The 26,856-nt window shown below is 43.6% G+C and overlaps 1 protein-coding gene across 2 annotated transcripts; it reads left to right on the forward strand.

The window, feature by feature from the left end:
- Positions 1-2,925: 2,925 nt before the first annotated feature.
- On the forward strand, positions 2,926-24,743 carry HPRT1 (hypoxanthine phosphoribosyltransferase 1). 2 transcript variants are annotated; one of them, XM_079962941.1, is made up of 9 exons: positions 2,963-3,186; positions 8,710-8,816; positions 10,493-10,676; positions 13,893-13,958; positions 17,232-17,249; positions 17,818-17,900; positions 19,857-19,903; positions 20,947-21,023; positions 23,752-24,743. In XM_079962941.1, the coding sequence occupies exons 1-9, from the start codon at positions 3,139-3,141 to the stop codon at positions 23,797-23,799; spliced, it is 678 nt and encodes a 225-aa protein (XP_079819067.1). In that variant the 5' UTR covers positions 2,963-3,138; the 3' UTR covers positions 23,800-24,743. The 2 variants fall into 2 exon arrangements, with proteins under 2 accessions (XP_079819068.1, XP_079819067.1); XM_079962942.1 differs by lacking the exons at positions 17,232-17,249; positions 17,818-17,900; positions 19,857-19,903; positions 20,947-21,023; positions 23,752-24,743 and adding an exon at positions 16,027-17,199 and having other exon boundaries at positions 2,926-3,186.
- The last annotated feature ends 2,113 nt before the right edge of the window (positions 24,744-26,856 follow it).

Consider the following 26,856-nt stretch of genomic DNA (forward strand, 5'->3'; position numbering starts at 1 on the left):
CATAGACATAACATAGACAGAGCATAGGCTGTCCATGTCCAGATTGGGGGGGGGGGGAGCTGGTCCAGCAGCCGAAGATGATGGCGGGCACTCTGCATCACTGAAGCCAACTGAGCCTCAAACGACAGCAGAGAATCCAGAAGGACCCTCCCCCTAAGCTACCAACTAGTAAGAATAGAGTAATAGTAATAATAATAAATTTTTCTTTATACCCCGCCCTCCCCAGCCAAGACCAGGCTCAGGGCGGCTAAAAACCAATAATAAAAACAAGTTGATTAAAATAAAATTTAAAAGATTAAGATACAACATTAGGGTCCTCCGTGGGGCATACCGGGAGAGGCGGTCCGGTAGGTACGAGGGTCCTAGGCCGTGAAGGGCTTTAAAGGTCAAAAGCAGCACCTTAAATCTGACCCTGTACTCCACCGGGAGCCAGTGCAGCTTGAAAAGCACTGGGTGAATATGCTCCCATGGCAGAGACCCTGTGAGGAGCCTCGCTGCAGCATTCTGCACCTGCTGGAGTTTCTGGGTCAGCTTCAAGGGCAGCCCCGCGTAGAGCGAATCACAGTAGTCAAGCCTGGAGGTGACCATCGCATGGATCACGGTGGCCAGGTCGGGGCGGGAAAGGTAAGGGACCAACTGCTTGATGCGGCGAAGGTAGAAAAATGTCGCCTTGGCTGTTGCTGTAACCTGCGCTCCATGGAAAGGGAGGCGTCAAGGATTACACCCAAACTCTTAATGGAAGGCAGTGGCACTAATTGGGCCCCCACAAGAGAAGGGAGTTGGTCCCTCATCCCTATGCCATCCCAACCCAGCCAGAGGACCTCTGTCTTCGAAGGATTTAGTTTCAATCGGCTCCCATGAAACCATCCAGCCACAGCTTCCAAGCATCTGGTCAGTGTGTTCGTGGCCGAGTCGGTGTGGCCATCCATCAGCAGATAGAGCTGAGTGTCATCAGCATATTGGTGACAGCCCAGCCCAAAGCTCCGAACAGTCTGGGCAAGGGGGCGCATAAAGATGTTAAAAAGCATCGGGGAGAGGATTGCGCCCTGCGGCACTCCACACACCAAGGGGTGGCGCGACGACAACTCCCTCCCTAGTGCCACCCTCTGTACTCGACCAGAGATAAAAGAGCACTGGCACCTGCTGCCATACGGGCACCTCTTTTTTCTTTTTTGACCAAAAAATAAAGCACTGCATATAGTTATTGAGGCTCCAATGCTAAATATGTTTTCTAAAGAATAAAGATGGTTGGATAGTGTTTTCGAGGTTACCAGCATGAGTCTGACCAAGCTGCGGGGGGCAGTGGAGGACAGGAGTGCCTGGCGTTCTCTGGTCCATGGGGTCACGAAGAGTCGGACACGACTAAACGACTAAACAACAACAACAATAAGTATTGGACTGGAGCAGAATCACAGAACTATAGAGCTGGAAGGGATCATCCAGTCTGACCTGCTGCAGTGCAGCAATCCTGGCCACAGCTGTCCCTGAGTGAGCTTGAACCACCAACCTCCTGCTTAACAGCAAGACACACTGACAGCTAAAATACATATAATGGTGCTTCCAGAAATTCTAAATAAGTGGCTGAGATGTCACAAAGCAGTTGTTGGCAACATGTACCTTTGTTCTTTTTAGTTTATCAACATTCCCCCAATTCTAGATTCAGGTAGGTAGCCATGTTGATCTGACGCAGTCAAAATAAATTAAAAAATTGTCCAGTAGCACTTTAGAGACAGTTGGTTTGTTCTGGATATAAGCTTTAGTGTGCATGAACACTTTTCCAGATACACTGAAACATGCACACAAAAGCTTATACACAGAACTAAGGTGCTACTGGACAATTTTTTAATTATTTTATAGCTTTCCACCAAGAAAGCGTAAATTGGGGTGGAATTGAGGGAGAGGGTACAGGGTGGCATTCTGATGGCAACCACACTGTGAAGATGTTGCAGAAACAGAAGAAGAAAATAAACCAACCCCTTGCCTGCGTGAGGCATATCTGGAGCAGACCTGCCCCTTGCGCCCTTTCAGGCTTACTCATGAGCAAACCGGGAGGGTTTCTTATCAAAGCAAATAGGCGGAGGAGGGAAAGGACCGCCAGGGCTCTTGTGGGGAGGAAGAGGGAGCTGCGGGTTGGGCGACCCCAGGAGCCTTCTGTGGGGGGGGGGGGCGATGAAGAAACGCGGTCCTGGGGAGGTGCTGCGAGAAATAGGGGATCTTAACAAACAAACAAAAACTACCCCACCCCAGCCCTGTTGATCTCGGCGAGGGTTACTTTGGAGTAGCCACATATAAAATGGTCAGCTGAACTCAAAGCAAGCAGGCTGTCAATAAGGGGCAGAGTGCTGAGGTCCTTCCCATTGTTATTAAGGGAGGGACAAGTCTCATATTATGTATATATATAATAAATGAATAATAAATGAATAAATAAATCGAAAATAAGTACTCGTAAAAAAGGAGGGTGCTGAGATATACAGATACAGATGGACAGATAGATAATGTGTGTCAGTACCCTCCTTTGCGAGGACTTAATTTCGATTTATTTGATTGTTCGTTTAGTATTATTTATTTGGGGTGGGGACCGCCCTCGTTTTTATACGGGGGTGTTGAGTTTCCCTTGCCCTCCTCTATGAATACACACACACACACACACACACACACACACACGTGTGTGCTTCATCTATGGGCGCTGTTGTTCTTTTATATCTGTTTATGTGTGTCGGGGAAGGGGGGCGTTGTTTCCCCTCACCTTATGTGGAGACCTATGGGGGTGACATCCCACAGGGCTTGTTTCTCGTGAGGCCTTGAGGCGACGGCGACGGCGACGCCCCCGCACCCCCCTCCCTTGGCGGCGGCGGCGGCGGCGGCGGCAACGGCGGCCATGTTGCGCGCGGCGGGCGTCGCGGGAGGCGTCCTCCTCACGAGCAGCGCTGGGCTGGGCTGAGGCGGTTGCTGCCGGCCCGCCCGCCCGCCCGCCCGCCAGCGCGCCGCTCCTTCTTCCCTCTCTTCTCTCCGGGACGTCTCTCCGCACCGCCGCGCCGGCAGCCGCCCAGCAGCCCTTCCCCGCTGCCGGAGGCCCGCCACCGAGGAGGGACCGAGGAGAGCCTCGCCGGCCGGCCGGCCGCTCCCTCCCACGCCGCCATGGCCGGGCACAGCGGTCACCCCCGCGCCAGCGCCGCCTGCATCGTGGTGAGGGGCCAAGAGGGGAGGGGGCTGGGAGGGGGGCTGCGGACATGAGGCGGGGGGGGGGCGACCCTCAAACCCCCGCCCTGCAAGGCATGGGGGCATCGGGGCTTTCTCCCCCCCGCCAAGTGGGTAGCTGGGGTGGGGGACCCATAATGTGGGAAGGTGCTGGAAGGCCAAGGGCAGGGGGCCTGGAGCCTGCGGTGGGGGCCCTGAGGGTGTCTGGAGATGTGGGGTCCGCTTAAAAGGAGGTAGGGGGGAGAGGCCCTTGTGGATCTCCACCTCCCCCGCAGTTATCCCCTCCACACGCCACCCCCAAAATGATTGTGATGGTTTGCATATATTATTTCATAAAATTCATACACCAATTGATGGCCCCCAAAAAGAGAAAAACACATTTAAAAGCCTCAGATCGGTTTACAAAATGTGATCAAACTCTAAAATCAGGGGAAGGGGAAGATTGCAATGTATTATAATGTACAAGAAGTTTAAAACACTCAAACAGATAAAGAGGCACACCACCAGCATTTCTAAGAATCTGGCTATATACCGTAATTCCAGGTTTTGTTAAGGGGCAGTTGGTTGACATACGAAGAGTGTGCTGCCTTTGGGAGTGGAGCCTTGGAGGGTTTCAGCTGTGGCTGCAGAGCCCCAAAGGGGAGAGGCATGTTTTGTTGCAGGCAGGGCAGGCGAAGGAGCGTCCAGTTGGTTGTGCAGCTGAATTTGGGGAGGCTGATTTGGACCAGGGTCAGCCCTCCTCCCCACATCCCTACTTTTTGAAGGGGTGCTGGGGGGGAGGGCAGGGTTAGTGCCTCCTCAGGAAACTGGAGAGGAGAATGATAACCTGGAACAGAAGGAAAAAAGATTTTGTTACATTCAGAGAGTTAGGGGAATTAATATGTACCCCCAGCTAATAGGGTTCAAAGAGGAAGGAAGGAGAAGGTGAATGGCTTTAAACTGGAGGTTAATCTGGGGAGGGTTGAAGAGTTTAAAGTGGAGGGGGGATATTCATTTGGTGTCTCAAGGAAAAAGAGGTTTTTAAAGGGGGGAAATGATGTTTTTCAGTAGTGTTACTGATAAGGGATAGAAGGCTTAACTTGTACAAGCACTCATGACCCTGACCATAATCTGTATTTCTAATATACTAGGGATGATTTTTTGAGGTATAAATAAAGAATCAGGTTTCTGGGCATATTCAGAATGCCTTCATCTCAAGTTATGCCTTTTGCATAAAACCATTACAATAATTTATCTGTTTGTATATGGATATTGCCAGAGTTAATATCTACAAAAGTATGCAACTATTTTTTGTGTTCTTAAAAAAAATTATTAGGCCTACTGAGGTCAATCAGCTTATTTCTAGGTAAGTGGTTTAATGTTGCAGCCTTAGACACATTTGGGCTGCAATCCTAAACCCACTTGCCTGGGAGTAAGCCCCACTAAATTCAGTAGGACTTACTTCTGCATTTACATGGTTAGGATTGTGCTGTGTAACCTATTAAACTCAGTGGTGCTTACTTCCTAGTAAATGTGCATAGGACTGTGCTCACCAAGCACATGTGAAGATGAGTAATTTCCTGTTCAAGGAGTCTAGTTCTGAAATATGTTTCTTGTGTGTCCTTGAGCTAGCCATATTTGGGTTTGATGCAAATAAAAAGGACTCCAACTGATTTCTGTAACTGAACATGTCAGCATGTTCAGTTGGATAAGACAACACCATAAGTTTGAACATTTTTCATTAAATTAACCCAATGCCTTACTTACTATGAAAGTGGATTTTGAATTTCAGTTTTTCTCATCTCAGGATAGTTATTCTTTCTTTCTGCAATACATAAGTATACAGTATACAACTGTATACAATACTTATACCTATATTATATTATATTATTATTATAACTTGAGGGGTAGAATTAAGGTGGGGTGTCAAAAGCCAGATTTAGTAGGGAGAGAGAGAGGCTTCACCACAAGTCAGGGAACCCCAAAGTTTCCTCTGGTGAAATACTTTGAAATGTCAGCAACATGGCATCTTTTATGTTATCATTTGAACCCAGGCTTTCTAAACTGATGTTCATAGAGGAACTGCTACCACTGCCTGACTCCTACTTCTTGAATTGAAGGGGTACAAAAGTCTGGATTGATCAGTTGCTGTTTAACGCTGGTCAAGTTCTATGCAAGGAGCTTGGCTCCCTGATATACTGCAGAGCTTAGGGCATAGACAAGCTTGGAGGTGGCTTGAACGCAAATGAATGAAAACTCCAGTGGAATGCAATTGAACACTGGCGAGCGATCATCATCAAGCTTACTTAGTGGCAGTAAATGATAGCAAAGTATGCCTCCTTGCTGTGCTGTCCAGTACAGAGCTTTTCTGGGTAGTACCGGACCTTTTACAGTTGGGAGCAAAGGAGGTGGGAGAACAGACAGTAGCTCACTGTGATTTGGTTGCAAAGCATTGGATAAAACTGCTTACATCTGCCAGGATCTTGATGCCACTGTTAACAGCAGATGAATCTCGAGGGGTGTCCAGAGCACAGTCTAGTCCTGTTGTGTTGGATGAGTTTCCGTTAGTAAGGCTCAAAGACATGGACAAGGTGCTAGGATCGGTCAGGGCACTCACTTTCGCTCTGGACCCTTGCTCCTCCTGGCTGATAGAAACTAGCAGGGGAGGGACAGCTGGCTGGGCCAGGGAAGTGGTTAATACCGTCTTGTGAGAGGAGGAGGTGGTCCCTGCCTGCTTCAAGGAGGCAGTGGTGAAACCACTCAGCCAAGAAATCCTCCCTGGATTCAGAACATTACTTCTGTTGTCTATGCTCTGGTAACCGCTAGGTTTGATTGCTGTAATGCATTATATGTGAGGCTTCCTCTGAAGACGGTTTGGAAACTTGGTACAGAATTCAGTGGCCAGGTTGCTCACCAGGGCAAGCCAGTTTGAGCATATTACACCAATCCTGGCCCGACTGCACCAGTTGCCAATTATTTTCCAGGCTCAGTTAAAAGTTCTGCGTTTTGACTCAGAACTGCAATACCTCAAGGACCACCTCTCCCGCCCCTTATGAGCCTTCACAATCTGTCCTTCCAGTGAGCACTCAGGGCTGATTCCCTGCGATCATAATTGGAGGCCCTTCTTTGTGTGCCTCCTTCATGAGAGGTCCAGAAAGCCACAACATGAGAATGCCTTTTCTGCGGTGGCTCCTTGTTTGTGGCATTTAAGGGATGCCTGGCACCTTCATTAGATATCTTTAGGTGCCAGGCAAAAACATTCCTCTTCTCCCAAGGCCTTGGCTAGTTTAGCAATCTACAGCCTTTTGAATTGTTTTTGTTCTTTACTATGTTATGTATTTGGCCCTTCACCTGTGATCCTCTGCTGAAGTGCAGTATAGAAATCTTAATAAATAAATAAATTCTCTCATAGTAGGCACTGCAAGTAGGGGAACCCAATCTGGGGTCTTCCAGATACCAGTAATGCCCACTGATAGAACCTCTATCTCTGGCAGATGAACTGAAATGCTCAGTTCAGTGGAAAGATGAGAAAATGTTATTTGAGGAACCTAATAATAAATGCAGAGCCAACAGGGTTCTGCACAAGCCTTCTGATAAATCTAAACATTTGCTGTTTATGGATTGCTGCAGCATATTTTATTCTAGCCCTTCAGGTGTTTTTGACTAGAGGCTACCAGTTTGGGGAAGGCTGTTCTGTTCCAAGTGCTACAGTCTCCGTGGAACATTAAGACACATTTTCAGCATCTATTTATCACAAGCCGGGTTCAGTTTCTTTCTGCCATGTGGGTGTTAACCAATTGGTTTATGAAGAGGCAAAGGAGCATGGTGTTCCTCTCAAGGCCATTGCATAAAAGTGCGTCTGGCTTGCTGCTGCAATCAAATTAGTTGTTTCTACCTGCAGAATATTTCTCATGAGACTATAATTCACAACGAGGGATTCTTTAGTTGTATTGCTGCTCAGTAGCATACAGGACAGCCAAGTGTGGTTGGTAGCAGAAGCAATTAAAAAACCACACACACATAATCAGTATGTTGATCTTAGCTTTGATAAGGGGAACATGCACCTCTCCATGCCTTTAAAAGTCGCCAAATGTATCTCTAGGACTAATAAGGTCTAGTCACTTACTGCTGTTTGAAACTGAGGTTTTCAGTATTCTCTAACATATTTTAAACATTCCGAACAGTGTTTTGTTTTTGATATCTTGGGGTTATATTATTTTAGGAGCTGCTTGTAGTGGAGTATCCTGGTTTTTCTCAAACTTTTAGGATTTTTAAATCAAATTCCACATCCAAAAAAAACCTTCTGTTGTTGCTGTTTTCAAAAAAGCCTCAGAAATGTGGGAACTGAAAGGGTCAGCATAATGCTGTTTAGTCGTGTCCGACTCTTCGTGACCCCATGGACCAGAGCACGCCAGGCACTTCTGTCTTCCACTGCCTCCCGCAGTTTGGTCAGACTCTTTGTAGCTTCGAGAACACTGTCCAACCATCTCGTCCTCTGTCATCCCCTTCTCCTTGTGCCCTCCACCTTTCCCAACATCAGAGTCTTTTCCAGGGAGTCTTCTCTTCTCACGAGGTGACCAAAGTATTGGAGCCTCAGCTTCATGATCTGTCCTTCCAGTAAGCACTCAGGGCTGATTTCCTTAAGAATGGATACGTTTGATCTTCTTGCAGTCCATGGGACTCTCAAGAGTCTCCTCCAGCACCAGAATTCAAAAGCATGCATTCTTCGGCAATCAGCCTTCTTTATGGTCCAGCTCTCACTTCCATACATCATCACTACAGGGAAAACAAGGTCAGCAACCACACTACCTGGGGTGTACGGGACATCCATTTCTTTCTGGTATAGTTCCTCTGTGTATTCTTGCCACCTCAGCATAATACCTAATCACAAATACTGTATTGTCCTCCTCAGAGTCTACTTCTTCCCCAAAGCCTCTCCCAAACTACTTCCTCCCCTGCCACTTGATTCCCCTCAACCCTTCCCCACTTTCTCTCCCTGGTCCCCAGTCAGCTGTGCGTTCTGTGCAGTGCCCAGCATTCTCTTGGTGCTAAAGTATGCCTGTAGCAGAATCACGATTCCCAGTTCAAAGATGGGAGGAGATTGTAGTTGTCTGCAGTTTTCAACTGGTGCATTCCTCCCAGACTCTTCCATAGCTCTGAAAGTTCTCATTGCCTTGCCTAGTCCTTAGATGATATTTTCTCAATATTATTTTTATTTAACTTTTCCCATTTTTCCATTATAAATGATAACCCACCCCCAACTGCACAAACTATCTTTGCATCAAAATATTTTTCCTTCATCTCAAAGCTAATTAACAGAATAAAATCCATTCCCCGGTATCTTTTTCACTGGAAATACCATGGTTGAAGCCCCCTGGAGCCTCACGCAGGCAAAACATACACTCTGCCAATAGATTATAGCTTTGAATTTTTGAGTAATCCCAGATTATGAGGCTTTTTTATATATTTTTGTTCTCTGGGAGGATATGTAACACATTGTACCTGACCTCACCTTTTCTGTTTTCCTTTTAGATTGGAGATGATGAACAAGGATATGACCTAGACTTGTTTTGCATACCAAAACATTATGCAGAAGATTTGGAAAAAGTATATATTCCTCATGGGCTTATTATGGACAGGTTTGTTTTACACTCAGCAATATTCAAAAATGACTATTTGCATGCAAGCCTCTGCATGTTTGTTCTAAGGAGGTTTTACTTTATGGTGGCTCTTGCAGCTTGCTTGGAAACAGTGTCTGGTTTACTGGAGTGTAGATAAATTGCCTCTGTTCACAGTAAAGGCAGTTGCTGTGGAAGGGAACACAATGCTGCTCTGAGGAGCACACAGCTCCTCCTGGGTTGGACTTCCTAGTTCAGTGGAACCCAAATTGTGGTCTGCGGATGACTGCTCCATTCAGCCTGTCCACAGCATTTATGTAGATTGCGGCTGAAGACAGGAGATGGCACATCCATCACATTAAATATTGATACTAATTCGTAATGGTATTTTTATTGTGTCTCTTAATTCTCATATTGGGTTTTAATTTGTAATACAAAAAGTGCAATATATAAGAAGTAAAAATGCAATTGCAAATCAAATGGCTTCTAGTGGAGTACATTACCATTGCTACAGCAAACAAAAATCCTTATGTGGTCCATCAGCAATTTTGAGGTGGTCTAAGGGGGTGGTGAAGCTTGGGAACCATTGCTCTACTTTTCTGCACCTGTAGCAAATTGTTACCAGTTCCTGACCCATAAAAAGACAGGTAATTTGCCCATAATTCATATGTTAATGAGAAAAGGGATATAAGGACATACTGTAAATTAAGTGTGTGCATGTGTATATATTAGGTAACAAGTTTTCTCACTGACACACTGGTGTATAAATCTTGAAAGCACAGAACTTTAAAAATTTGAACAGCTTTCTGTTTCCTTGTTTCTGAATTTCCGGAGTGTATTGTTGGTGCCTTACTAATCCAAGCTGCAATATGCTTTAAAAAGTGAATTAATTTACCTTCTGAAGACCTGTATGCTTCATATCTTTTGAAAGTTGTCCAGTAACTAGGCAGAGACTGAGATTTACTTTGGCACATGCTGCCCTGTAAAATCAAGGGAGTTTGGCAGTACTGCTATTAGATTAACCTTGACAAGTGAGAAAAAGCAGAAATGTCACTGACCAGTAAATAGCCCTATTTTGTCAGATGGGAGATAAATACAATATCAGGGAAAGATGCTCTGTTGGCTTTATCTTTGCATGAATGCTTACCATGGTTTGTCCAAGCCAGTGGGGGTGAATAATAACATGATATAACGAGAATAATTTTCAGTCTCAGGTCCTTGCAGGAGGGCCTCTCCTGTCACTTGTCAGTCTGGGTGTTGAAATCTTATTGGGACACCCTTCTTGCAATCCCACTGGTGATTTCTACTCAGTGGGCAGTTGTGTGGGGAAGAGTCTTAATAGTCTTAAGGCCCCATCTGCATATATTTTTTCTCCTCTCTCCAGAACTATGGCTGACTTCTTTCTTACTGAGTTTTCCATGTGGTGTGAAGACACATCTTTTTGGGCAGGCCTTAGAGTAGCAGTTTGATTTTAACTCATGTTCTGACTGTTGGTCTTTTGGAATAGTTTTATATTTTTATGTTGTAATTTATTATTCTTATGATATAGATTTGTATATGCCCTGGAATCTCCTTGGAGGAAGGCTGGTTTAGAAATGGTACAAATAAGTGTGTGTGTGTGTGTGAGAGAGAGAGAGAGAGAGAGAGACCGGGCACTGGGCTCGGTGTGGCAAATTAGTTTGTTTCTCTTTCCACAGAACAGAAAGACTGGCACGAGAAATCATGCAGAGTATGGGAGGGCATCACATCGTGGCTCTCTGTGTACTTAAAGGGGGCTACAAGTTCTTTGCTGACTTGCTGGATTATATCAAAGCCCTGAATCGAAACAGTGACAAGTCTATCCCTATGACCGTTGACTTCATCAGGCTGAAGAGCTATTGTGTAAGTGTGTCTGCAGTCGCTCACGCAGATGGCTATCCAACCACTGTTTAAAAGCACCACCTTCCAAGGCTGCCTGTTCTACTGTTGAACGGCTCTTACTGTCACAATGTTCTTCCTAATGTTGTGTCAGGGTCCCCTTTCTTGTAATCTGAACCTGCTGGTTCTGGTTCTGCCTTCTGGAATAGGAGCAAACAAGCCTGCTGCATCTTCCATGTCCTATTCAAATAGCGCTGGAGGTTTTAAAGCAGAGGTTGGATAGCCATCTGACAGGGATTCTTTAGTTGTGATTCCTCCATTGTGGGGGGTTGGGCTACATGACTCTTGGAGGTCCCTTCTGTGGGGATGTTTGAGGGGATATATTATTTTATTATATCCTTCCTAACTTGCATCAGCAAGTTCCATAACTTAGCAGAGTTGTTAAACAATCTCCCTTTTAAATTACACAGCAGTTAGCTAGTTGCAGGCTTGTCTGAGCCTCACTATTTAGGATTCCTGGTTTCCCTTTTTATATCCCTCCTAAAAGAATAGACACAACCATATGATTAAAGTTAACATAAAACTAGTTTACTTACAATCATCCAGTTCACAATAAAATCCCTGAAGGCAGACTTAATTTACAGAACAGCCTATAACAATGTGAACTATCAAGTGGCTGAGATTCAGCAGTCACTTCTCCTAACTCTTAGGAACACAAAAAATGGAGAACAAAAAAGGCAGAGGCCATGTGCTCATCTGTCCAAGAACAGACCACACCCACACTACGTCACATGCAAAGGAAGTCTGTCCCAGCTCAGGAGGAACTAGCAAGTTTTCTCCTGAGTGATACATTGCATGTGCATTGTGGGAATGTTGTATTTGACTGCAATACATTTTTACATCCCACACCTTCCAACTCTACAGTTCTGTGATTCTATGAGGAATACCATTGATGTTAACATTTAGCTGAGGCTTAGGTCCAAGGAGGATAACAACTTGCTTTTGGAAATCATAGAATCATAGAATCATAGAGTTGGAAGAGACCACAAGGGCCATCGAGTCCAACCCCCTGCCAAGCAGGAAACACCATCAGAGCACTCCTGACATATGGTTGTCAAGCCTCTGCTTAAAGACCTCCAAAGAAGGAGACTCCACCACACTCCTTGGCAGCAAATTCCACTGTCAAACAGCTCTTACTGTCAGGAAGTTCTTCCTAATGTTTAGGTGGAATCTTCTTTCTTGTAGTTTGGAACCATTGCTCCGTGTCCGCTTCTCTGGAGCAGCAGAAAACAACCTTTCTCCCTCCTCTATGTGACATCCTTTTATAGATTTGAACATGGCTATCATATCACCCCTTAACCTTCTCTTCTCCAGGCTAAACATGCCCAGCTTCCTTAGCCATTCCTCATAAGGCATCGTTTCCAGGCCTTTGACCATTTTGGTTGCCCTCCTCTGGACACGTTCCAGTTTGTCAGTGTCCTTCTTGAACTGTGGTGCCCAGAACTGGACACAGTACTCCAGGTGAGGTCTGACCAGAGCAGAATACAGTGGCACTATTACTTCCCTTGATCTAGATGCTATACTCCTATTGATGCAGCCCAGAATTGCATTGGCTTTTTTAGCTGCCGCGTCACACTGTTGGCTCATGTCAAGTTTGTGGTCAACCAAGACTCCTAGATCCTTTTCACATGTACTGTTCTCAAGCCAGGTGTCACCCATCTTGTATTTGTGCCTCTCATTTTTTTTTTGCCCAAGTGCAATACTTTACATTTCTCCCTGTAAAATTCATCTTGTTTGTTTTGGCCCAGTTCTCTAATGTGTCAAGGTCATTTTGAAGTGTGATCCTGTCCTCTGGGGTGTTAGCCACCCCTCCCAGTTTGGTGTCATCTGCAAATTTGATCAGGATGCCCTTGAGTCCATCATCCAAGTTGTTGATAAAGATGTTGAATAAGACCGGGCCCAAGACAGAACCCTGTGGCACCCCACTAGTCACTCTTCTCCAGGATGAAGAGGAACCATTGATGAGCACCCTTTGGGTTCAGTCAGTCAGCCAGTTACAAATCCACTGAGTGGTAGCATAGTCAAGTCCACATTTTACCAGCTTCTTTACAAGAATATCATGGGGCACCTTGTCAAATGCCTTGCTGAAATCAAGGTAGGCTACATCCACTGCGTTCCAAATTATGTGCTTGGTTTTATTTTTTGATTATTAAAGGTTTTTCTTTTACTTTAAGAAGGTAGGTGATTGTTCAGTGTAACATTTATCATTGAGGAAACAGAAAATACTTGGGAGTTTAAAGTCATATAAGAAAAACTTAAACTAAGAATTTGAAAAGCACATATGGAGTATATTATTTCTGTGATCAGGGCACTATACTTCTGTGATCCCATTCCCCTTAACTAAGGACCTGATTAAAGTACACAAAAAGGAGGGGAGATAAGTAGAAACAACCTAATTGGAAACATAAATTTATAATTTGCTTGAGTTGTCTGTGAAATTAGAAATTAAATTGTTTACAGAGTTTTGAGGGTTGGGATTAGGCAAGTAGGGCATTGACATCACATGAGTGATAGTATATTTCTTTTTAGACATCAATTTTTAAAGGCAATTCTTGTTTGCTGTCAAAAGCACAGATACAAGTATGACAGCTTCCTTCTTCTTAAAACTACAAATGGAAACATTAAGTGCCTTCTTTTCTAGATGTTTTGTACCTTTACACTTTGGTATGTCCTCATATTTAAAAATAATGTAGATGTACTTTCAGCTATCCATTCTGTCAGTCGCCTTTTTAGTCCCTGGTACATCCTTGACTGTCTCTTCCAGACAGACAGCTTTGTGTTCCACTGTGGGTGGGAGTGATGTTTTATGTTCATTTTTAAGAGGCTTAGTCAAGGTGGGGGAGAAGCACTCCTGTCTTTGTAAGTCGCTTTGAGTTCTCATTTCTGAAAAAAACCTGATGGGAAGAAGAAGAAGAAGGAGGAGGAGGAGGAGGAGGAGGAGGAGGAGGAGGAGGGAGCCTTATTCTGTGCAGGATCGGGAAAATTTTCCTCTTCCTCTGTTGTATGGTGAATGTTGCCAGCCAGGATTTACAAACTTTTTAAAAGCTTCATTTTTCGAGTAGGGCTTTTGGTTTGTTTGTTTGTTTGTTTGTTTGTTTGTCTGTTTTTGTGTTTAGTGAAGATTCACTTTGTTATTATTCTCCTCCAAACCCTTTCTTTTTCTTTTCTCTCTAAAATCAGAATGACCAGTCCACTGGTGATATAAAGGTAATTGGTGGGGATGACCTCTCAACCTTGACTGGCAAGGTATGTAATAAATGGCGATAGATAGATAGATAGAGAGAGAGAGAGAGAGAGAGAGAGAGAGATAGATAGATAGATAGATAGATACGGAAATTTCTGTGAAGCACTTTTGTATGCTACTAATTTTCCATCACCAATTAGTTACACTTAAAGACAGAGCACAATTGAATCCATTCTGTGAGATGCAAATAAAGGTGAGAGTGCACATGCACCAGGTTGCAAGGTCCTCTTCTCTCGCTGGCTGTATTTTGCAACAGCACAATTGCTGTGTATGTTTTTGTCGCCACTTCCTTAGGGGCTTAAAAAAAATCATAGAGAAAAAACACATCAATTCCTATTAGCTGTTATAGTGAAGTAGAACTTCATTATACAGAAGCAGCAGAGCTCTCTATACCAGATGCTGGGGAAGGTTATTATCTTCATGAGCAATTTGTAAGTCCCCGGAGGCACCTGAGAGTCCCTGCTGGAATGAGGACTAGGCAAGACTATTGTTTTGATCAAGTAGCCACTGACGGATGTGGCTTATGCTGTCTTTTGTAAATGGTAGCACTTGCTACTAAGAAACATTATAATAGAACATGGCCATATCAACTGCATGCAACACCTTAGGAGCAATTTCCCTCATTTTTGTCCCAGTGTTCCATGCTGCAAAGTCTGTTCGTGGAAGGCAATGTAAATTTGAAAAAAGTAAACTGCAAATACTCTTCGGGAGTTTTGTTACTTTAGAAGTATAAAAGGAGACAACTGTGACCAAAGAAACATAATGCTACAGTAATCAAGTCAAGGAAACAATTTTAAAAACCAAAGTATAAGACTTGAAATCTGAATCAGTGAAGTGCAACCTGTGAACAGAATATGCCTGGCACAGATGTAGGCATATTATGTTTATTTGTGGCATTTTGTTGGTTCAGGTTTCAAGTTTTTATTTCCCCTGACACTTTTGTTTCTAGGATTAGCTCTTGCAGTCTGATACATCTTCAAAGGAACACAGGAAGCTGCAGGTCAGACTGCAGGCATGCCTCCTTTCATTGCGCCTCACTTTGTTGCACTCCGCAGATACTGCTCTTTACGAGGACCAGGGTGCAGCTGCAGGCAGCCCACTCACTTCCAGTGGAAGAAAGCCCCCCCCCTCTTCTGGCCACAGCAGTGGAGCTGGCCAGGGCTGGGGCTGGGTTTTTCTCCTCCTGCCCTTGGTTGCAGGGGCCCCTTGCCTAGACTACAGCATAGTGTAAACATAGCTTTTATATCCAAATGGAAACAACAACAACAAAAAGTGTGACTTGCTTTATTGCAATACTAGCTTTATTGTGGTGGTATGGAACCGAGCCTGCAATACAGTGGTATCTCAGGTTAAGTACTTAATTCGTTCCAGAGGTCCGTTCTTAACCTGAAACTGTTCTTAACCTGAAGCACCATTTTAGCTAATGGGGCCTCCAGCTGCTGCCGCACCGCCAGAGCACGATTTCTGTTCTCATCCTGAAGCAAAGTTCTTAACCCGAGGTACTATTTATGGGTTAGCAGAGTCTGTAACCTGAAGCGTATGTAACCTGAAGCGTATGTAAGCCAAGGTACCACTGTATCTCCAATGTGGTATGTGTATTTGTCCCCCTAACCCAGCATTGTTTACTCCAGTTAGCAATGGTTCTGCAGGATATCTGGCAGCAAAGAGTCTCTTCCAGTCACCTGATCACCTACCAACCTAACCCTGGAGGGGCTTGGAGGGTGTTGAACTTTGGGCCTTTTGCATGCAATGCAGCTGCCCTACCACTGAGCCCTTCCCCTTATCTTTACAGTATTGAGAAGATAAGACTTCTTAAAATATAATTCTGGGGTGGGGAGCTTGTGCCCCTCCAGATGCTGCTGGATTACAACTCCTTGTGATCATCCTTGACGGTTGGCCGTGCTGGCAGTGGCTGATGTGGGTTGGATTCCAACAGTCTCTGGAGGGCCACAGATTCCCCACTCCTGCACTCGAACATCTTCTGAAGTGCATCTTGTCTTCTTTGTAGTGCTGCTTCTGTCTAATAGCAGCATTAATCTCATCCTCTATTTTGTGCCTACTGCTATATAGAGCAAGAAATGTCCCCCAAAGGCTGTTGCAATATTCTGTTACGTCTCCCCTCTCCTGGTTCTGCCGTACAAACAGAGCTGCTTGTCAAGACATTCAACTTTCATTTGTCATGTAAGGTGTGAAACGTTTCACTTCTAACAGTAAATATTAATGACAGTAGCAAGTAATGCTATAAGGATCATACAAAATTTTTGAAAACCTTAACCCCTCCCCTGCTATCAGTTATTCTCTAAGCTTTCACAGAAGGCTTCCGATTGTGCCTCCCAGTAGATATAGAGATGTAGGATTGCACAGGACGTCTTGAGGTTCTGTCTGCAAGTGACCATACCAATGATGCCTCTAGGGCCTTGGGTGCTCCCTTACTTGCACTCTGCAACCTCTAGGCTTTGTTTATGTGGGGGTTGAGGGGGTTCACCCCCTACTCAATTTCTTCATGGATAGATAGCACATTCACATTTAGGTACATGATTCAGTTCTAAATCACTCTCTAAATATGAAGACAACTCATGAAAATATGAATGAGTACTCCCTGTTCTGAATTCTAATGTGGCACTAGTTATAAACTGCCTTATACATAGTCAGGCCATTGATCCATCAAGCTCAGGATGGTCTTCCCTGACTGGCAATTTCTCGGCAGGGTTTCAGATGGAACATTTCCAGCCCCTCCTGGATAGCCAGGCATTGAAATTGGGACCTTCTGCTGCTGATCCAGGGCCGTCCTAATTTTTACAAAGCTGTTCTGATGATGAATGTTCAATATTTTTGTTGTTGTTAGCTTGCCCTTGAGAAGGTGGCTAAACTAGCTAAGCAATATCAGTGCATTAGAAATAATAGGATGTGGCACATGTTGTATTTCCTCTGGTACTAATGCTTCCCCGCCCCCTCAGTTGGTTCTGAAACTTGTTGCATTGAAATTGGTACTTTATTTCTGAACTATGATAAACTTTCGATTTTGAGTTTGTGCTAATGAGCAGTAGAAACCTGAGTCGTTTAACCACAGTGCATAATTTTGTAGCCATTTTCTGCTGGTTTGCTTCATAGTTGAAGTATCCACCTATATTTGTGTGCTGGTTAATCAGGGAAATGAAAAATGAAAAACAGGCATCCTGAAAAGGTTTGGATAAATATAAATTGGAAACCAAGTGTTGACTTAATTAAACTCATGAGCAATTACTCATGAGTTTCTATTTTTCTCTTTCTCCTAGAATGTCTTGATTGTAGAAGTAAGTACAACAGTTTACATTTTCCTTTTTTAATAGGTATGATTTGAGGTAATGCTGTGAAACCAGTACAAATAATGTAGCACCATTTTACTCCAGAACAACAACTATCCCTAAGCTAAAGTATGGATTAAAGCTCTCTCAAAAGAAAAAGCAATTTCTCTTGTACGAGCAGCTGCCATCAGGGGGACACTTAATTCGCATGCAGTTTTTTTTACTACTAAGATGGATAGCCAATAATGCATTGTTGAACTGATTCTGCTTAATTGCATTGTGACTTAATTCAGCTGGGGCTTGTTAATATTTTACACAAAAATGCTTTTGTTCTTGTGGAGACCATGTAAAGAGCTGATCAAGTATTGGTGTGCACTTCAAATTCTGGGACCATATCCATTTGCAGATATGTTCCCTTCATCCCCCCCCCCTTTATAATTACTGACAGACACAAATGAGCAGCAAATGACCCTGAATTTTATTCCTCCTCGTATGTATGATTTAGTTAATTATGAACCTGTAAGAGGTACTTGGCTGCAGCTTCACTTCACAAGGCTCTTTTTGTTTTAAATGTCAGGATATAATTGACACTGGTAAGACAATGAAGACTCTTCTGTCTCTGCTTAAGCAGTACAACCCAAAGATGGTGAAAGTAGCCAGGTATGTTTAATTCCTGCATTTGCTACAATTTGCTTTCTCAGGAACTTTTGCAGAATGATGAAAAAAGGTGGTACAGTTACACATCTTTTTGTATCCTTTTGAGGTCAGTTACGTTTAGGAGTTAATAAGTGCAAGGTTGGGGGTGTTAATTTTTCTCCATTGCTTGTGCTGGATATTGATCATTGCCTTTGTGATGAAGGTGCCCATAGTTAAAAGCAGTGGGCTCTCAATCCACCTCTATACTTCAGCTGCCCAAGACTGAATAACAAAGAGAACTAGTCTAAGGGAAATTGCTTTATTAAAAGGTTTTAACAGTTTAGTTTTGGGTCTAAAAATGAGTGTCATCTTGGATCACTTCTCTCTTAAACACCCACATATTATACTTACTCTTAGTAGACCTTCTGCGTTCTTAGTACAATGACTCTTGCATCTCACCCAGTAGCTAGCTTAAATACTAATTTTTAACTTTAATTATCAGAATAACTCTGCCTTCCTAAACAAACTTCTTTATTTATTCTGTATATTTTGAGGAAAGTCTCCCACTGTCCACAGTATATTTTGAGCATAGGTAAAGTCACTTTTCTGCTGCACAAGTTTCATGGCAGTGCAGGGGCCTAGGCAGGGGGGAGATGCTTCAGGCACAGAACGGTGATGTGCTGAATTTCCCCTTCTGGCACCACTGAAGGAGGAAGAGAATACTTTTCAATGCCTGCTCCTCCTCATACACAATTGGTCAAAGAGCAGCCTTTGTTGTTGTTGTTTAGTCATGTCCGATTCTTTGTGACCCCCTGGACCAGAGCACGCCAGGCACTCCTGTCTTCCACTGCCTCCCGCAGTTTGGTCAAACTCATGCTGGTAGCTTCGAGAACACTGTCCAACCATCTCGTCCTCCATCGTCCCCTTCTCCTTGTGCCTTCAATCTTTCCCGGCATCAGGGTCTTTTCCAACTACCGCACAATCACACTCATTTCACACGCTAGCAAGGTTATGCTTAAAATTCTACAAGGCAGGCTTAAGCAGTATGTGGGCCGAGAACTCTCAGAAGTGCAAGCTGGATTTCAAAGGGGCAGAGGAACCAGAGACCAAATTGCAAACATGCACTGGATTACGGAGAAAGCTAGAGAGTTCCAGAAAGACATCTACTTCTGCTTCATTGACTATGCAAAAGCCTTTGACTGTGTCGACCACAGCAAACTATGGCAAGTTCTTAAAGAAATGGGAGTGCCTGATCACCTCATCTGTCTCCTGAGAAATCTCTATATGGGACAAGAAGCCCAGGATGTCAATATTTATTCTTGCCATCTCATTTTTGACCACATCCAACTTACCCAGGTTCATGGTTCTTACATTCCAGGTTCCTATGCAATATTTTTCTTTACAGCATTGGACTTTCCTTTCGCTTCCAGGCATATCCGCAACTGAGCATCCTTTCGGCTTTGGCTCAGCCGCTTCATCAGCTCTGAATCTACTTGTACTTGTCCTCCGCTCTTCCTCAGTAGCATGTTGGACGCCTTCCGACCTGAGGGGCTCATCTTCCAGCGTCATAACTTTTATATGCCTGTTGTCTTTGTCCATGGAGTTTTCTAGGGATACTGGAGTGGCTTGCTGGTTCCTCCTCCAGGTGGATCACGTTTGGTCAAAACTCTCCACTATGACCTGTCCATCTTGCGTGGCCCTGCTCGGCATAGCTCATAGCTTCTCTAAGTTATTCAGGCCCCTTCGCCACGGCAAGGCAGTGATCCATGAAGGGGAGAGCAGCCTTTATGCTCACTTAAAACTTGGCTGTAGAAAGAACCCTCTAACTGCCACTGTAATCCAGATTCAGTGTTTCCACTGTGATATAGCAGTGGGGGAGTACAGAACTTAGTGGCTTGGCATGCAGGGAGCATGGAGTGCATTTCATGAGTTAATTTCTACCCACAATTTACTTTTTTTGCTTTGGGGTCTTTTTAACAGCTTGTTGGTCAAAAGAACACCTCGAAGTGTAGGATACCGTCCTGACTGTAAGTGAAGTCTTCAGTGCACCTTAAAATATATACATTTTTAAAGCAATGTAAAAATCTCTATATTCAGATTGAAAGTAGATGAAATTTGACTGCAGGGAGTCACTGGCCTAAAGAACAACCCTAATGTTACAAAATGGGGAGGGAGGGATAAATGAGGGCAGAAAAGAATTATAGGAGCTGGAGCAAAATTAAGGAGAGTGACCTGGCCTCTGTGGATATGTACTGTACTTGGTTTGCAGTGTGTTTAAGTAGAGATACCTGAAGGACTTGTGAAATGGGTAACGGTGCAATCCTGGGCATATTTACTCCAAACTGTGTTCAGTGGGGCTTTCTCCCTATTAAATGTGTTTAGGATTGCAGCTTAAATTGCAGCTTTTGCAATAATTTAACTCCTTTCAGTGGTATGTGTTTTTCCACTCATCTGGGGCCTTGTCACCTAGTCCCTACCGTGACGCGGGTGGCGCTGTGGGTTAAAACCACAGAGCCTAGGACTTGCCAATTGGAAGGTCGGCAGTTCGAATCCCTGTGACAGGGTGAGCTCCCGTTGCTCGGTCCCTTCTCCTGCCAACCTAGCAGTTCAAAAGCATGTCAAAGTGCAAGTAGATAAATAGGTACTGCTCCGGCGGGAAGGTAAACAGCGTTTCCGTGTGCTGCTCTGGTTCGCCAGAAGCGGCTCAGTCATGCTGGCCACATGACCCGGAAGCTGTACGCCGGCTTCCTCGGCCAGTAAAGCGAGATGAGCACCGCAACCCCAGAGTCGGCCACGACTGGACCTAATGGTCAGGGGTCCCTTTACCCTTTACCTTTTACCACCTAGTCCCTACTGTCTCACTCCTTTGGACATGCTGTAGCTTTTCCCTGTATCAAAATGTACTGTCAGTTTTATGTCTTCCTGTTTTATCCTTGTTACATTTTTTAAACAATGCCAATAGGCAGCATTATCAAATAGGAAACTGATTATGAATAATCCAAATAATGTAATATGATTATCTAAACATTGCCCAAATTTAACATACTGATGAATTCTGGCTCTTTTTCAGTTGTTGGGTTTGAAGTACCAGATAAGTTTGTGGTGGGATATGCTCTAGATTACAATGAATACTTCAGAGATCTAAATGTAAGTAATGAACAAAGATTGTCTTCTGTATAAATTGAGGAAGAGTATTCCCCCCCTGCTCCCCTTCTGCCTGATCTTTACTGTCAAGTAGGAACGTAGGAAACTGGCTTATGCAGAGTCAAACCACTGGTCCAGTATTTTCAGTGCTGACTGACAGAACTTCCCAGGGTTCAAGGCAGAAGGTCTTTTCCATTCATAACTGGGGATACTGGGAATTGAGCCTGGGGCCTTCTGCATGCAAAACAGATGCTCTGCCACTGAGCCACATCCCCCCTTCCCCTTGGTGCAACATTTCCTATGCTTCTTTTACCGGTGGGTAGAGAAATGCCAGAATGAGGTTTTCGGCACACGCATATTCTGCTCTTGGGGAACCCCAGGCTCTGCTGGCCATAAACTTTACAGGCACATAATGGGGTGGAGGGGGCTTACGCACACTCCCCACGCAGAAGGGTTGTTTCCTGTATTTCCCACCCAGATCCGTTGGACTCCCAAACAACCCCATTAACCTGACAGCAGTTTAGGTTCTCCTCCAACCTCAATTCTATATCCTTAAGCCTTATTGGTCAAGTGTGACATTTCCCAGGAGAGATGGGCAGAGAGCCTGTCTCAAAGCAGTTTTTGCAAGAAAGGCTAACTAGTATTTACTGAATTTCTATTGACGTTTTTAATTATTTTCTTATATATATTTATATTTTATTATAGTTTGTATGTTGTAAGCTTCCTTGGTATACTTTATGAAAGTGGAATGTAAACATAAATAATAATAATATATATATAATAATTATATATATAATATATAATAAATAATAAAAATATATTATAAATATAATATGTTTATAATATATAATATAATAAATATAATATAATATAAATTAATAATAAATAAATAAATGGCCGTTTTAGAATCTACTGAGGTGGGCAGGTGAGACAGCTGACATAGCTTCTGTTGTTTTAAATATCCATGCAGCCAAGCTGATGCTAGTGTTACCGAATATCATAATTTTGTGGCTTGCTGTAATTAGACTGAATAGCTACCCCTTCAGGTTCCATTCTTGATGATAATGAGGTCAAAGGAGCCCTGCAGCTTCGTCAGTGAAAGGTCCATTTCTCCATCACCCTGTTTCACACAGTGGTCTGTCTCTAGGCTTCCTTCTGCGAAGCCCACCAGGCACTAGGCCTTTTCTGCTGTGGCACCACCCCTCTCACCACCCCAGGCAACTGTAACTCAGAGATGCGCTGCCTCTGAACCTGGTTATGATGGTGAACTGCCATGGACTTTGCCTAACCCCCTTCTAAAGCTGTTTGAGCTACTTGCCATCCCCATATCCTGTTGCTGTGTATTTGGAAAGTTAATTATGTGTTTTGTAAAGAAGTCTTTTACTTCTTTGTCTGTCCTGAATTTATTGTCAGTTTTATTAGGGGTTCCGAAATTCAAGTATTATGAGCTGAGGGGAGATTTTCTGTACTCCAAGCTTAATTTTATGAACCTCTCTCACAATGTTGTGTTTCCCCACCAACACCACAGTAATTTTTTTTCCTAAACTAGAAATAAGAACAGAAGATTAAAAAAAAAAAAAGTACTGTCCTTTTCACCCCTCCTGTGTCAGCTTGTCCAGGGTTTGCAGCTGCTGTCTCTCAGACTAACAGGTTCTGTGCTTCACTCTCCACCATTTCTTTTTATCATGAGCTGTCAGGGGTCTTTTCCATTACCTTTTTTTATTATTTTACAGAAGGGTAGTCAGTCCTTGAGGGGTAAATTTATACACATTAATTAGTCACGGATACAATTCTAAAAGAATGTGAAATGTTGCAGTTGATTTGGAAAAGAGTAATTCAGAATCAAGGACTTGTGAAGCGCTCAGTTGCTCCTAAATACAAGTTTCAAGAGTTGGAAATGTTGGATTCTTTTAAAAACTGAAGGATTAGTTATTTGGAAATAAATTCACCAAATAATTTGTCACTGCAGGGAATAGAGCTACTTACCCTGGGAGTCATTAGTGGCTGATAAGATGGTGGTTATTCTGTGAACTCTTCCTGTCAGCAAAAGGGTTACCCTAGCAAAATGGGGCTTCTCCCCCACTCCTCCCCAGATCTTCTCCAGAGGGTTGGGAAAACCCCTAGAACTGATTTAGGGGACTCATGGGGGAAGGGAGGAGGGGAAGTTGTGTTGCAGAAGAATAAATCTTTGTGCTGATTGAACTTACTGTTATTCTTATTATTTATTAAATTTGTATACTGCTCTATACCTGCAGGTTACATAGCCCTACGTTGAATGCATCCCAAGAATTCTAAGGCAAATCTAACATAGAAAGGAAAGTGTGTGGTGGCAGGGCTTTATAGTGGGAAGGATAGGCCCTTATTTGAAGGACCCCCTAGAAATGCAGAGCCAACTCTTTGGGCAGTGTTGGAGAGGAGAGAGAGGCGCCCCGTGCTGGGGCACGGAAGGAGCTATGCCAGGACTGCAGCAATGCCTCCACTCACTTCCTTTTCTCCTTCCAAAAAAAGAGGGTGCTCTGCTTGGGGCATCTACTGGGGCAGTTCCTCACGCCCCCAGTGTATTTATGAAGAACGGGATGAGCTTCTCTCATGTTGAAGGCCCTAGTGGGAGATGTCCCCTGGGTCCTATTTCTTGGTCACACTCAGTGGTAACAGGCTCTGCAGAGTGTTTGTTCATCTCCTAGCTGTTAAACTCCTAATCCACACAGTGCTTTTACCCTCTCTCTTTCAGCACATTTGTGTCATAAGTGAGACTGGGAAACAGAAATACAAGGCATGACAGCAGTTGCTCCAGCACCACAGTTACGGGACTTTGAAATGTGCATCCACAGTGTCCATTTTCCTCTGCCTTTGGCTCTGGTCACCAGCTTAAAATTGTAGAGTTCTCCAACTTTGTTGTCATTTGCTTGCTATAACTTATTGCATGTACAGTATAATAACCTCGTCTTGTTCATTTACATTTGAGAAACAAAAAGGGGGTGCCGTTGTGTGTTCTCTCTTTCTCTTTCCTTTTTTAAGAAAATTGCACTATGAATCTACTGATTCTAGCTCCTTTCCTAGTGGGATTTGCTGTGTGTTTGACCCCCAAACATATTCCTCCCTCCCCGCTTTTAAACTTCAGAACTCAAATAGTTTTAAGTACTGTAAATGTATAAGGCATTTTAAGATGGGAAATTATATTAGTAATATTTTTTTAAAAAAACCAAGTAATTTAAGTTTTATATAGTAATGAAAGCAGAAATTAAGGTGATTATTGGATATCCAGGGTGTGCCACCACCCTACAACAGAGGCATGATGCTCTTGAAGGAGTATGGATAATGTTATGCTAAACTGCTTTCTCTGTAGTTGCCTTACTTGCCTCTTACAGGAGCTCTGCACAAAAAATAATGCCATTTCAGCCTGAAAAGAGAGCAAGTGACATATAGAATGTTGAAGCAGCTACCAGGCTTTTCACCTCCTATAAAATTAATTGTATAGTCCACCTGGAACTTCTCTTACACAAACCCAAGGGGAGAAGAAAATGGGAATTGATTCACATCAGGATTGTCCCCTCCAAGCTCCAGGTGGATTCTGTCTTAATTTTCCTTTCCCTTCTCCATCAGTTGAGCAAAACTGCCTTTCAGAACTATCTTCCTGTATTTCACCTCAATGAAAAATGATTGTAATGTTGACTGTATGCACAACCAACATACTTTTAAATAAAGGCTGTTTCTCCAAAGGTAGCACCTTGACGACTGTGCTGGCCTCTTCCATCTGCCAAAACATCTGCGGTACATATGCCTCCTCTCTGTTGAAAGAAGCAAGGTCTGTGGGCCCCAGGCAGAGGGCACAGCGCTCTGCACTAGATGAAACCAGTGCAACCAGTGCCCTGGCAAAGATCAGTTGTTCACTAAGCACCCATGTGTGGGCCATCAGAGGATGCTTTGCATGTTATCCTTTTATTCTTTTCCCCCTTAGCTTGTTTCTTTGTGGGCTTTTTCAAATGGGTGGTTGGTTCTCTATTGCTCTTTCCAGGTAGAAATTTTATTGAGCCACATCAGAAATGCATTGAAGTGCTGGGCAACCACAACTATCTTTTAGTTTACTTCTCCCCTCTCACAGGTAAAGTCATGGTTCTGTGTCTTTTTAAGTAATTCAGTTACTGCTGTGCAATGAAGATTTAAAGTGTCATGTTTTGCTCTTGCCAGGCCATTGCTTCAAAAGAGTAGAGGTGGTGCTTTGAAACTGCAGTTCAGGGTTGCCCCACCTCTGACCCCCCTGCATTTTACAGAGACCTCCGCCTTCTGTTGAACCTTGCAAAAGCAGATTTTATGGTAGCTGATATGTTGATGCATTTGAACGTTGCTCTTGCCTCAGCTGGCAGTAAAGCTTCAGTGGGAAGAGATTAAGATGATGGCTGAGCATCAAACTTCAGTGTAAACTTAGTAAATTACAGTACAATACAATCCACATCTCATTGCAACCAAATTGGACAGATCAGAAAGGTTAAAAATCTTCACCAAAATAATTGTTTGGTTAATTTAAAGCAAAATTGCTCCTCCATTTGGCAAACTGTATGTCTTCACCATCCATTTGGTTGTCAGTTTGGGTCACTGTTTTTCAACCTAGTCACCCTGTCTTTTGGGTCATGGCCCCATTGGTCTTGTTTCTTTACACTTGCATTTTGGCCTTCAGCACTGTGGATTTCTTCAGAGGGCCCTCAGAGTCTCAGTTACCTAGCTTCTGTGCTCTTTTGCTCATCCCTCTTCCAAAAGAATAAATTGCCTATTCTGCACTTTTCCTTTGAACTTCATTGTCTCTCCACAATCTGCAACTAGACTTATGAAGCTATTTCCTCAGGCCTTTATGAAGATCAAATCCCAGCCTCAGTAGAAGCTTGACTGCGAAATATACCTATGGCTTTTACCTGAGCAATTTTTAAGTTGTTGAACAATCTGTGCCCATCATAGCTGCTCATCAGGTCAGTGTTGAGACCCTTCATGTACCATGAGCACAACTTGTGGCAGGCAGTGTGGTGTGACAGAGTGTTGGACTGCAACCTGGGAAACAGGGTTCAAATCCCAATCAGCCACAAAGCACACTGGGTGACCTTGGACCTGTCTTTGTCTCTCAGCCGAACCCACCTCACAGGGTTGCTGTAGGGATTAAATGCACACTGCCTTAAGCATCTCACAGGGAAATATGTATAAATTCTATAAATAAATAATAAATGAAGTGTTAAACATTTAAGGGACCAATGAAATTTGAAATGGCTGCTTCTGCCTGCCTCGACCAAATTAAGTGCCCAGAGTATTGTTGATAAATGCAGCATCCAGTTCCCTCCTCTTAACATCTGCAAAGAAGCCTAGGATGGGATAAGAGCTGGTATGAAAAAAGCAAAGATGAAGAGCCATTGGATGTAATTATTTGAACAAGAACAGAGTTGTTAATAGTTCTCTACTTGTGCTTCTTTCAGCCCCTCTGTGTACTCTCATTTCCATGGCATCTGTATATTGAAACTTGAGTAACCCTCCCCCCCCCCCATTTTCCTGCCATATGCATTCTTTTTCTTTTAAATACAATTTTTATTGAAATTTTCAAGGTACAAAAATTCATAATAACAAGACACATGTTTCCATTTCATTTCTATCTCCCCATTTCCTCTGGAGAGCCCAAGGTGGTATGCTCAGTTTCTTCTCTCTCCCACTTTCATCCTCACAACTAGTGCTGCTTGTAAATGCATAGAAAAATATAAAAAACCAAATGAACTTGGCAAAGATGTAGATGCAGCAATCTGGAAGATGATTGCTGGAAGATGCAGCAATCTGGAAGATGATTTACCATGTGCATTTTGTG

The sequence above is a fragment of the Podarcis cretensis genome (assembly GCF_951804945.1).
Source record: "Podarcis cretensis genome assembly, chromosome: Z".
In the NCBI taxonomy this organism is placed as follows: Eukaryota; Metazoa; Chordata; class Lepidosauria; order Squamata; family Lacertidae; genus Podarcis; species Podarcis cretensis.

Bases quoted from the DNA above. Each gene is read 5' to 3' on its own strand.
- HPRT1 (XM_079962941.1), top strand. From the start codon at position 3,139: ATGGCCGGGCACAGCGGTCACCCCCGCGCCAGCGCCGCCTGCATCGTG. The intron at 17,901-19,856 runs GTATGTTTAATT...TCTTTTTAACAG, and splicing joins AAGATGGTGAAAGTAGCCAG to CTTGTTGGTCAAAAGAACAC. The intron at 19,904-20,946 runs GTAAGTGAAGTC...GCTCTTTTTCAG, and splicing joins TGTAGGATACCGTCCTGACT to TTGTTGGGTTTGAAGTACCA.